The following is a 12458-nucleotide window of genomic DNA, read 5'->3' as shown; positions in this document are numbered from 1 at the left end:
TGTGAGTGAGGGACTTTTTAATCAATCGGTCTATGTAGATATTTGGTCATGCTAAGTGAAATTATGTTCTTTTATTAGAATGGCAAGTATATTGAGCCATACAATGCACAGTATATAATTCTTTCATAAGGTCAGCATTGTGTATTTAAGACAACAATATCGAGTTATTGTAAAAATTAACTCAGCTTCATGTCACTATGTTAGTCTGAGTTTGGTCAAGAAACCAAAAGAGAGTAATGAGATTGATCATTTTAAGGTTGAAGCTCAGAAATATTTATCATTTTAAGATTGCTCAGATTCTGTAACGACGTGGGTACAAGAATAAGGTGCTCATATCTACTGCAAAACACTTATAATAACCAGGCTCCCAGTGATATGAACTGTGAGTGAAAGGTTATGTGATTTGAAAAGACATCTGGGATGGAGATGTGGTATGTTCACAGTTGATGGTGATTGCACATCTTGAATCAGAGCATTTGGAATGAATTTCCTGGGAAATCTGCCCAGAGTCAATGAAGCAAATGCTTTTTGATTGATTCTTGGAAAGTAAATAATTGGTGTTTTCTTTACCCACTACAGCAAAATAATTAATTTAATTTTACAGCTACATAATTAAATCCTGGTGAGCTATGATTTCAAATTCTCTGTATGAACAACAAAGACATGTTGTTTTCATTTTCTCATATCTGTCGCTCTCATGTCATTTTGGAAAACAAACTCTAAAACACTATTACTCCCTAAGGAGTTTTTGCTTTGCAATAATGGGAGATTCTCCACACAATAAATGCTCACAAAAAACAGTCACAAATACTTGCTTCATCAATGTGGCAGGTTTCTCTGAAAATTTATTTCAAATTCTTTGAGCTGTCCAGCCACCATCTCCCACTATGACCATTCCACATTCACACCCTTTGCAATGGCATGACCTTTTGAATAATGTCATGACTACTTTGTCAATAATATCATTTAAAAAGTATGCCAGCAGACACAATATTCCAACAGTGGCCTAATCAATGTCCTGTACAGCGCAACATGACCTCCCAAATCCTGTACTCAGTATCCTGACCAATAAACGAAAGCATACCAAACGCCACCTTCACTATTCTATCTACCCACGACTCCAATTTCAAGGAGCTATGAACCTGCACTCCAAGGTCTCTTTGTTCAGCAACACTCCCTAGGACCTTACCATTAAGTGTATAAGTCCTGCTAAGATTTGCTTTCCCAAAATGCAGGACCTCGCATTTATCTGAATTAAACTCCATCTTCCACTTCTCAGCCCATTGGCCCATCTTGTCCAGATCCTATTGTAATCTGAGGTAACCCTCTTCGCTGTCCACTACACCTCCAATTTTGGTGTCATCTGCAAACTTACTAACTGTACCTCTTATGCTCGCATCCAAATCATTTATGTAAATGACATAAAGTAGAGGACCCAGCACCAATCCTTGTGGCACTCCACTGGTCACAGGCCTCCAGTCTGAAAAACAACCCTCCACCTCCACCCTCTGTCTTTTACCTTTGAGCCAATTCTGTATCCAAATGGCTAGTTTTCCATGAAATCTAACCTTGCTAATCAGACTCCCATGGGGAACCTTGTCGAACGCCTTACTGAAGTCCATATAGATCACATCTACTTCTCTGCCCTCATCAATCTTCTTTGTTAGTTCTTCAAAAAACTCAATCAAGTTTGTGAGACTTGATTTCCCATGCACAGAGCCATGTTGACTATCTGAATCAGTCCTTGCCTTTCCAACTACATGTACATCCTGTCCCTCAGGATTCCCTCCAACAACTTGCCCACCATTGAGGTCAAGCTCACTGGTCTATAGTTCCCTGGTTTGTCTTTACCACCCTTCTTAAACAGTGGCACCACGTTTGCCAACCTCCAATCTTCCAGCACCTCACCTGGACTATCGATGATATAAATATCTCAGCAAGAGGCCCAGCAATCACTTCTCTAGCTTCCCACAGAGTTCTCGGGTACACCTGATCAGGTCCTGGGGATTTATCCACCTTTAACAGGTTCCAGGACATCCAGCACTTCCTCCTCTGTAATCTGGATATTTTGCAAGATGTCACCGTCTATTTCCCTACAGTCTATATCTTCCATATCATTTTCCACAATAAATACTGATGCAAAATATTCACTTAATATCTCCCCCATTTTCTGTGGCTCTACACAAAGGCCGCCTTGCTAATCTTTGAGGGGCCCTATTCTCTCCCTAGTTACCCTTTTGTCCTTAATATATTTGTAAAAACTCTTTGGATTTTCCTTAATTCTGTTTGCCAAAGCTATCTCATGTCCCCTTTTTGCCTTCCTGATTTCCCTCTTAAGTATACTCCTACTTCCTTTATACTCTTCTAAGGATTCACTCGATCTATCCTGTCTATATCTGACATATGCTTCCTTCTTTTTCTAAACCAAACCCTCAATTTCTTTAGTCATCCAGTATTCCCTATACCTACCAGACTTCCCTGTCACCCTGACAGGAATATATTTTCTCTGGATTCTGGTTATCTCATTTCTGAAGGCTTCCCATTTTCCAGCTGTCCCTTTGCCTGCGAACATCTGCCTCCAATCAGCTTTCAGAAGTTCTTGCCTAATACCGTCAAAATTGGCCTTTCTTCAATTTAGAACTTCAACTTTTAGATCTGGTCTATCCTTTTCCATCACTATTTTCAAATGAATAGAATTTTGGTCGCTGGCCCCAAAGTGCTCCTCCACTGACCCTCAGTCACCTGCCCTGCCTTATTTCCCAAGTGTAGGTCAAGTTTTGCACCTTCTCTAGTAGGTACATCCACATACTGAATCAGAAAATGGTCTTGTACACACTCAAGAAATTCCTTTCCATCTAAACCTTTAACACCATGGCAGTCCCAGTTTATGTTTGGAAAGTTAAAATCGCCAACGACAACCACCCTATTATTCTTACAGATAGCTGAGATCTCCTTACAAGTTTGTTTCTCAATTTCCCTCTGACTATTGGTAGGTCTATAATACAATCCCAATAATGTGATCATCCCTTTCTTATTTCTCAGTTCCATCCAAATAACTTTCCTGGATGTATTTCTGGGAATATCTTCCCTCAGCACAGCTGTAATGCTATCTCTTATCAAAAATGCCAGTCTTCCTCCTCACTTGCCTCCCTTTCTATCCATCCTGTAGCATTTGTATCCTGGATCATTAGGCTGCCAGCCCTGAGCTATGTTTCTGTAATTGCTATGATATCCCAGTCCCATGTTCCTAACCATGTCCTGAGTTCATCTGCCTTCCCTGTTAGGTCCCTTGCATTGAAATAAATGCTGTTTATTAGTCCTACCTTGTCCCTGCCTGCCCTGACTGTTTGACTCACTTCTGTTCTCAGGTGTACCTGTCTCAGATCGATCTCTTTCCTCACTATCTCCCTGGGTTCTCTCCCCCCCCACTTTACTAGTTTAAATCCTCCCAAGTAGTTCTACCACATTTCCCTGCCAGTATATTAGTCCCCTTCCAATTTAGGTGCAACCCCTCCTTCTTGATCCAAAAATGTGAATCCTTCTCCCATACACCAGCTCCCCAGCCATGCATTCATCTGCTCTAGCTCCTATTCCTGCCCTCACTAGCTCGTAGCACTGGGAGTAATCCAGATATTACTACCCTTGAGGACCTTTTTAAATTTCTGCCTAACTCTTTCTGTAATCTCCCTTCAGAATCTCAACCTTTTTCCTTCCTTTATCGTTGGTTCCAATATGGACCATGACTTCTTGCTGGCCCCTCTCCCCCTGTGAGAACATTCTGCACCCTCTCTGAGACATCCTTGATCCTGGCACCAGGTAAACAACACACCATTCTGCTTTTTCTCTGCTGGCCTCAGAAATGTCTGTCTGTATCTTGGACTACAGAATCCCCTAATGCAATTGATCTCTTGGAAGCCGACATACCCCTCGTTGCATTAGAGACGGTCTCAATACCAGAAACTTGGCTGTTCGTGCTACGTTCCTATGAGAATCCATCATCCCCTACGTTTTTCAAAACACATACCTATTTGAAATGGGTATATCCACAAAAGACTCCTGCCCGAGGTGCCTACCTCTCTTATCCTTCCTGAAGTTAACCCATCTATGTGACTGTATCTGAGACTTTCCCCCCTTCCTATAACTGCCATTCATCACATACTGTTGCTGTTGCAAATTCTTCATCGCTTCTGTCTGTCTCTCCAATCGATCCACTCGATCTCATAAGATTCCCATTCAACAGCATTTATGGCAGATATAATCCACAGTAATCCTTAAACTCTCTTTAAACTCCCACATCTGACAAGAAGTACATATCACTGCAAAGGCCATTTTTGCTCCTTCACGATCTACAGACCCAGAAAATAACACCATCTTATTCCCCTACTAACACTGCCCCAGGTTAAATTAATAGCTATGGCTTATATTTTAAGTTTAATCAAGAGACTTGCCTCCAAAAACCTATAATCAAGAAACAACCCACTGTACTCACTAATTCAGCCTTTCTCTTGGACAGACTTAAAACAACAATTAACTTATCTGATTCTGTGTTGTGAACTTCGCCCAAACCGGTTCCTCCAAGATTAGTTGTGAAATTCGCTGTTGGTTATCTTTGCCCATTCCCCTAACCTATCCAAATCCTTCTGCAGCATCCCCACTTCCTCAATGCTATCAGTCCCTTTACCTATCTTTATATTGTCTGCAAATTTAGCCAGAATGCCCTCAGTTCCTTCATCTAGATTATTAATGTATGAGATGAAAATTTGTGGTTCTGTAATTAGTTCAAAATTATGCTTCATGAAGTTAGTCATGGCTGACATCACCTCTAACCTACCCAATTGCCTTGATCCTTTGCAATTCATCTACTGGCGCAACAGGTCCACAGCAGATGCCATCTCCCTAGCACAACTCTTATCCCTGGAACATTTAGATAATAAGGATACCTATGTCTGGCTCTTACTTATTGAATACAGTCCGCCTTTAGCATCATAGTTCCAAACAAACTCATCTCTGAACTCCAAGACCCCAAGTCTCGGTGGCTCTTCTGTTACTGGATCCTCAACTTCCTGACCCAGAGACTGCAATTAGTAAGAATAAGTGACAACACTTCCTCTACCATAATTCTCAACACAGGTGCCCCACAAGGTTGTGTACTCAGCCCTCTGCTAGACTCCTTATACACACGTGACAGTGTGGCCAAATTTCACCCCAACTGCATTTACAAGTTTGCTGATGACACCACTTTTGTAGGCCAGATCTCCAACAACGAGACTGAATACAGGAAAGAGATTGAATGCTCAGTGGTATGTTGTAATGACAGCAATCTCTCCCTCAGCGTCAGCAAAATGAAGGAGCTGGTCACTGACTTCAGAAAGCAGAGTGGTGGGCACGCTCCTGTCTGCATCATTGGTGCTGAGGCAGAGATGGTCGAGTGTGTTAGGCTCCTGTGAGTGATTATCACCAACAATTTGACCCGGTCCACCTATGTTAATAAGATGGTCAAGAAAGCACAATGATGTCTTTGCTTCCTTAGAAGGCTAAGGAAAATTGCATGTCCTCAAGGACTCTTACCATTTTTTATAGATGCTCCATAGAAAGCACCCTATCTGGATGCGTCATAGCATGGTTTGGCAATTGCTCTTCCCAAGACTGCAAGAAACTACAGAGTCATGAATACAGCCCAGTCCATCCAGCCTTCCATCCATTGACTCCATCTATATTTCCCATTGCCTCAGGAAAGCAACTAACATTTAAAGACCCCTTCCACCTCAATTATACTTTCTTCCACCCTCTTCCATTTGGTAGAAGATATAAAAGTTTGTATACACGTATGAATAGATTCAAGAACAGCTTTCCTGCTGTTATCAGACTCTTAAACAAACCTCACAAATGTTCATTCTTATCACTTTTTGTCTTACTCTCTCTCTCTCTCTCTCTCTCTCTCTCTCTGCACCTTCTCTGTGGCTGTAACACTGTATTCTGCTCTCTGTTCTGCTACCCTAGTGCACTATAGGTGGTGTGATCTGCCTGGATAGCACACAAAACAATACTTTTCTTTTTTTTGTTATAGTTTTTCCTTTTTTTTGACAAGCAGTGCCCTTCACATCAAAGGACAATGCTGTGTGATCAAAACAGTGAAGGGGAGGGCAGGGACTAAATCAACACTTTCTGCTATTTTTTTCTCTAACCCCCCACACTACCGCCTAACTGCGGTAGTGCTTAACAATATTTTTCATTGTACTTCAATACATGTGACAACAATAAATCAATCAATCAATTACTGAGGACTATCAACTCCAACTGAGGCTTCCATGTCAAATGATTTGAAGATGCCAGTGATGGACTGGGGTGTACAAAGTTAAAAATCATACACCAGGTTACAGTCCAACAGGTTTAATTGGAAGCACTAACTTTTGGAGCGCTGCTCCTTCATTAGGTGGTTGTGGAGTTCATAAATGTAAGACACAGAATTTGCAATAAAGTCTGTGCCTTACAATTGTGTACTCCACAACCACCTGATGAAGGAGCAGCGCTCCGAAAGCTTGTGTGCTTCCAATTAAACCAGTTGGACTATAAACTGGTGTTGTGTGATTTTTATCCATGAAAAAATGTTCATGCAATTGTACAGTCATCAAAATCCTATAGTACAAGTAATTGTCTTAATTTTGGGATACATTAATTTTACATTTTCTTTAAGCTTGACGGAAACTGGATAGGACAGCTTATGCTGTGTCAGAAACCTGATGTTCTGAAGAAAGAAACTTGCATTTAAATAGCACCTTTTTCCAACCTCAGGATGTTCCAAGTATTCTACAGCCAATAAAGTACTTCTTAAAGAAGAATCACAATTGTAATGTAGGAAATAACTGTCAATTTACGCACAGTAAAACCCCACAAATGATAAGGTGATAATGAACTCATGAAATGATTTGTTTTAGTGATGTTGGTTGAGGGATAAATATTAGGTAAGATATTGTAGAAATCTCTGGTGTTCTTCCTCAAACTGATACCATGGAGTCTTCCATGTCCACCTGAAAAGATATATTGGACTGCGGTTTAACATCTCATCCAAAAGGCAATAATACCTCTGACTACTTCAGTTCTCCATCTGAAATGTCAGCCTTGTTTTTGAGCTCAAATCTCTGGAGTCAGACTTATTCTCATAATCTTCTCTCTCTACATTTCTCCTTTGTCCTTTTTAAAGGATGTTGGTAAGAGAGACTAAATAATCCTGAGCAAGCTAAGAATTACACTAACAACCAATTCAAGATTGTCAGTCCGGCTAGCAGAGTGGCATGTTTGTACACAGGGGAAATTACATCTATTAATACACAGGGCCCTGTTCTTTGAAGATAGAAAGAGCACATACACACATTGCGCCTGTTTCACCTTTACAAAACAGGAGATGGCCACTCTCTCAAATCATTCTTCAGGCAATGCCTTGACCCATCAAAACAAATTTGCCCAGTTTCAGTTGAAACAAACTTGGCAGTAAACTGCCAATTGTCATCTAGCTGGTGCATTCTCCATGGCAATGCTGTACCAATCACAATTCACTTGCCAACCAATCAGCATTTCTTTTCATATAGCATAAAATGGATTTCCCTTTTCTATAGGTAATCTTGCCAATGTCTTATTGAGTGTAAGACAAAAAGTTTCAATAAATTCAGCCATACTCAAAGTTCTGTACTACCAAACTTCATGAATTGTAAAGGTTTGGAAGGATATGGGCCAAACACAGGCAAGTGGGACTAGTTTAGTTTGGGAACATGCTCACCATAGACTCGTTGGACCAAAGGGTCTGTTTCCATGCTGTGTGACTCTATAAATGTCAATGGAATTCAGTGCTTTGTTAAGCAGTAGAGCTGAGCTTTCTGTGACTATTTTAATATTTAGCCTGTGATAAATTGTTTAATGCAAGGTGATGTTGTTAGACCTCGTACACTAGATTCTTTGATGACTGTCACCTTATGAAATTGTTGGGAAATTGAGTTCAAAATGGTTTTATTCATCATTCTGAGGGCATCGTTTTCAGTACAGAATAACCTGCACCTGTAACCCTCTCCCTTTACACTCTGTGCACTGATCGCAGACGTGGACTAGGCAGGAGAGAGTGCTGTGACCTGGTTTTCATGCAGTTTCATTTGTTCCTGCAGTTCCTTTGAACGAGTTCTTATCATCTTACTTAAAGGAAAACTTAGATGAGGCTGGGATTTAAATAGTATTCTGTCATGTGAACAGCAAGATCTGTTCCAATGAATTAGCACATTTATAAAGTGAAGGAAAACAACAGCTGCTCACTTCACTTACTGTGCCTGACTCGTTCAGCGTGGCTTTGTTAAGTAAATGTGTCCCTTCATGTGTAGTTTGTGGGAGCAGTTCAGGCTCACTTTTAGCTATTCCGTCACAATTTATTGACAATGCACATGGTCTAAACTTCATTCCCTCATGTAAGACTTTACACTCATTCTACCTTACATTTCTTCTATGTTATACTCACATTTTGTTCTACAAAACATACATTCTTCAATTTTAGAACCAGTTATTTTAATACTCAGAGGTGCTTTTATACACCACCAAATTCTTCCACCATCAAATCATCCAACTGGTTTATATAGGAGCTGCAGAGAAGCCCGATGAAATGGAAGAAGCTGTGTCTTACAATGAGCTTGCTTACACTTTGGTGAGTTACTGGAGAATGCACAAGTATTGGGTGTCGGCTAAGGATGTACAAAACTTAATTATGATGTCCTTATCTTTTTTATTTCTATATCTCACTTCAACTCTAATATCCTACTGAGGACTCTTTGATCTCTTTTAATGAACTAAGGCCATGTGTTTTGGACACTGGAGGGCTTCTGTCACCTGTAGAAAGTTAAAAATCGCACAACACCTGGTTATAGTCCAACTGGTTTATTTGGCTTCCAAATAAGCCAGTTGGACTATAACCAGGTGTTGTGTGATTTTTAACTTTGTCCACCCCAGTCCAACACTGGCACCTCCAAGTTATAGTCACCTGGAGAGTTGAAGATCAGCAAGACTGTGCCTTCCAGATAAAGTCGGAGGAAGGAAATTGTGGTAAAATTCAGTAATTGTGTGTATTGTTCAGAGTCCTGTTGTGGTTACAGTGTCAAACCTGTCCGTTACCTGCAAATCTTTTGTGGAGCTTCAGTAGGTAATTCTAAAACTGTTGGAGAGAAAGGTTACTCTCCAGTGGGTGGTCAGGAGGCAGAGTGAATCTGCTTATTTTTCTGATAGAGAGAAAATACACAAGCGGAACATACCCTTCCATGTTACCTTTACAGTCACAGAACCTATTGCATGGTAGACTGGTTAACAGAGTTAGATCACATGGAATACAAGGAGAGCTAACCATATAGATACAAAATTGGCTCAACCCAATGGATTCCCTGGTCATCAGGGCATCCTTCCTGCGTTTATCTAGTCCTGTTAGAAAACTCTAATTTCATTCTCAAAATGTCAGTGAATGTAGTCCGTGAATCCGGTCTCTCTTCATATATCAGTCCTATCATCCCAGGAATCTGTCCAGTAGAGCTTCATTGCTTTCCTTCCATTGCCAGAACGTTCTTCCTTGGACAAGAAGATCAAAACTGCACACAATACGCCAGGCCCTGTGTAGTTACATTATGACATCCCTGCTCCTGTATTTGAATACTCTCACTATGAAGCGAACATCCAATTTACCTTCTTCAATACCTGCTGTACCTGCATGCTTACTTTCAGTGACTGATGTACAAGGACACAGAGGTGTGAGACAGCTCCCCCGCTTCCAATCTATCAACATTCAGATATTTGACTTGATTTGATTTTGCATAACCTCACATTTACCTGCCATGAAATTGCCCACTCCCTCAACTTGCTCGTGAATGGGCTTTTTACCAACAGAGGAGAGGGTGGGGGAGGAAGATGCAGCTGGAGCAGCTTTGAGTTAATTCTCATAAACACAGAAATCCCAGTGGGATGTTCATTGTGCTTGTGGGTCTGCTTCTATGGTGTCAGATGATCCCAATGGTAATTACAGTTTTTTGAATTTTACTTGTAAAATAATAAATATGATGCTGCCAAGTGCACACCTAAAGGATTATGTGCCAGTGTGGTAGTGGGACAGTGTTAGTCATTCATGAAGCATTTTACAATTCATGGGTACAATAAATCCATATGTAGTGGAATATAAATATTTCAGCAATTATTTGGAATTTCCCGAGAGCTGATTTTTGATTCCTCTTCTGCCTGGTCCAAATGAGATGTGACTGTTTTGTGCTTTGCTTACTCTCAGGTAAAGACTCACCTTCAGGCCCAGTCAGCAGCTGTCATCGCTGTGGGACACCAACATAACCATCAGGTACACACTGCTTTGGAAAGAAAGGCTTGTATTTAGACAGCAAAATTAATCGAATTTCTTTACATCCATGAATGTCGAGAGTGTAGTGCTGGAAAGACACAGCAGGTCAGGCAGCATCCGAGGAGCAGTAGAGTCGACGGTTCAGGCATAAGCCATTCGTGCCTAAAACGTCAATTCTCCTGCTCCTCGGATGCTGCTTGACCTGCTGTGTCTTTCCAGCACCACACTCTTGATTCTGATCTCCAACATCTGCACTCAAATTTGTAAACTCATGTACTGTACTTGATTCCTAGTATTAGATATTTCTTATACTGCATCCTGTACCCTTGCTTCTACACTATCATGTGCTTTAATTTTAAAGGAGGAATGCATTTGGATCCAAACCTGGGAAATAAGAGAATCTAAGATGATTGGAATAATGCCAACAGAACAGAATTGGGCACAGCCTAGCAGTACCTGGGTCTCTGGTGAAAGTTCATTATGTTAGGACAGTAATTGGTGCTAAAAGATCCTAATATGCTGACTCTGTGCTCCTGCTGTTACCAATGGCTTGTTGTGTTGGAGGCAGTCAATGTTTCCCTGCTGTAAAGGTCATTAATGACGTTGCAATTCCGATGCAGTCAGTTATTAACTGTGGTTGAAGTTCCCATTGTTTCTGTAGCTGTGAACATTTTACTGATTGGGGGAGGGAGTTGATGGGTCAACTCCAGGAGAGCTGAATTTACCTTTCCCACCCTAATGTTAAATCCTAAAAGATTACTGCAGTTTTGCAGCTTGTTTTCCTTACAGATTGTCCATTGACCCAGGGAACTGACCAGGGAATTGATCACAGCTTTATACCACTCTAAAATTAGTCCTGGTTTGCTGCAAGTGTATGTTAATAGATTAAACTAGACCTTACAATTAAATTGCACATCACGACAAACCAGTCATGGCTCGGGTCAACAAATAATGCTTTCAAAATCATCCCCCTGGTGCCCGCCTGCCTGCCTGCCTCACCCCAACAGCATTGAGTTCCAGTTCTGTTTTGCTTTCAAATCTCAGCTCCATGTTTCTCCTTAACTTAGGAATGTGTCCCATAACCTTCACAACTGTAATCCTGGTTGACTACTCTCTGGCTGGACCTCTGCTCTTCCTGCTGTCTCTCTTCTCCTCTGACTAGATCATTGCTTTCCCCACCATCTCTCCCCCCCCCCCCCCCCAGGTCCTCTGACTGGATCACTGCACTTCCCACTGCCTGTTCCTCCAAATGGATCAATGCATCTCCCCTGCCACATTTCCTACAGATCTGCCTCTAGGATCACAGTCCTCCCTCCACACACACACAGACCCTCTGCTCCTCCATCAGAGACTGATCTCTCAGTCAGTGTATCTCAGCTCTTTGGAACACTCTTTTTTAAAACACTTTGTCTTGCAACTTATCTACCCCCTACATGAGCACCACCACCAACCTCCCCCTCCCCCCACCCCATTCTATGATTTCTTCCACCATCTTCTGGTCACTTCCTCTTCAATTGTTACTGACTCTGCATAACATTCTCCAACGTGACCAGACTGGGTAATTCCAGGCATATATGTTGTTCCGTGAAGCTCTCCTTGTCAGATGAGCATGACCTCATTGTGTCTTCAATCCCAGGGAGTCACAACTGCCTTCTTGACAATCTACAGACAACAAGGGATTCTAGGCCTGTGGCGAGGGGTCAGTGCTGCTGTGCCAAGGGTGATGGTTGGATCTGCAGCACAGCTCGCTACATTTGACTCTGCCAAGCAGTTAGTCAAGGATCAGCAGGTGAGTGCATATCAAGTTGGGACTGTTACATTTCACGGAGAAGTTCAATGATCGATAACTGCAGTCTTTAATACAATCTGCCTTCAGGACCAGGATTGGTGATTTAGAGTCGTAGAGTCATAGAGATATACAGCACAGAAACAGACCCTTCAGTCCAACTCGTTCATGCCAACTAGATGTTCCATTGACCAGCATTAATTTAGAATTAGATTTCGCCCATATCCCTCTAAACCCTTCCAATTCATATATCCATCTAAATGCCTTTTAAATGTTGTAATTGTACCAGCCTCCACCACTTCCTAGCAAGTT

At 41.5% G+C, this 12458-nt stretch overlaps 1 protein-coding gene across 2 annotated transcripts in view; it reads left to right on the top strand.

Moving 5' to 3' along the window:
- LOC132833624 (solute carrier family 25 member 35-like) overlaps nucleotides 1-12458 on the top strand; it is a 32185-nt gene that overhangs the window by 10439 nt on the left and 9288 nt on the right. For both annotated transcript variants that reach the window (XM_060852031.1, XM_060852032.1), the window contains exons 2-3: nucleotides 10295-10360; nucleotides 11997-12149. In XM_060852031.1, the coding sequence (XP_060708014.1) occupies nucleotides 10295-10360; nucleotides 11997-12149 (219 nt within the window). The remainder of the gene's footprint in view (nucleotides 1-10294; nucleotides 10361-11996; nucleotides 12150-12458) is intronic.

The sequence above is a fragment of the Hemiscyllium ocellatum genome, chromosome 37, assembly GCF_020745735.1.
Source record: "Hemiscyllium ocellatum isolate sHemOce1 chromosome 37, sHemOce1.pat.X.cur, whole genome shotgun sequence".
Lineage (NCBI taxonomy): Eukaryota > Metazoa > Chordata > Chondrichthyes > Orectolobiformes > Hemiscylliidae > Hemiscyllium > Hemiscyllium ocellatum.
Note: the sequence above shows the minus strand (reverse complement) of the source record. Positions and strands in the feature narration are given on the sequence as shown.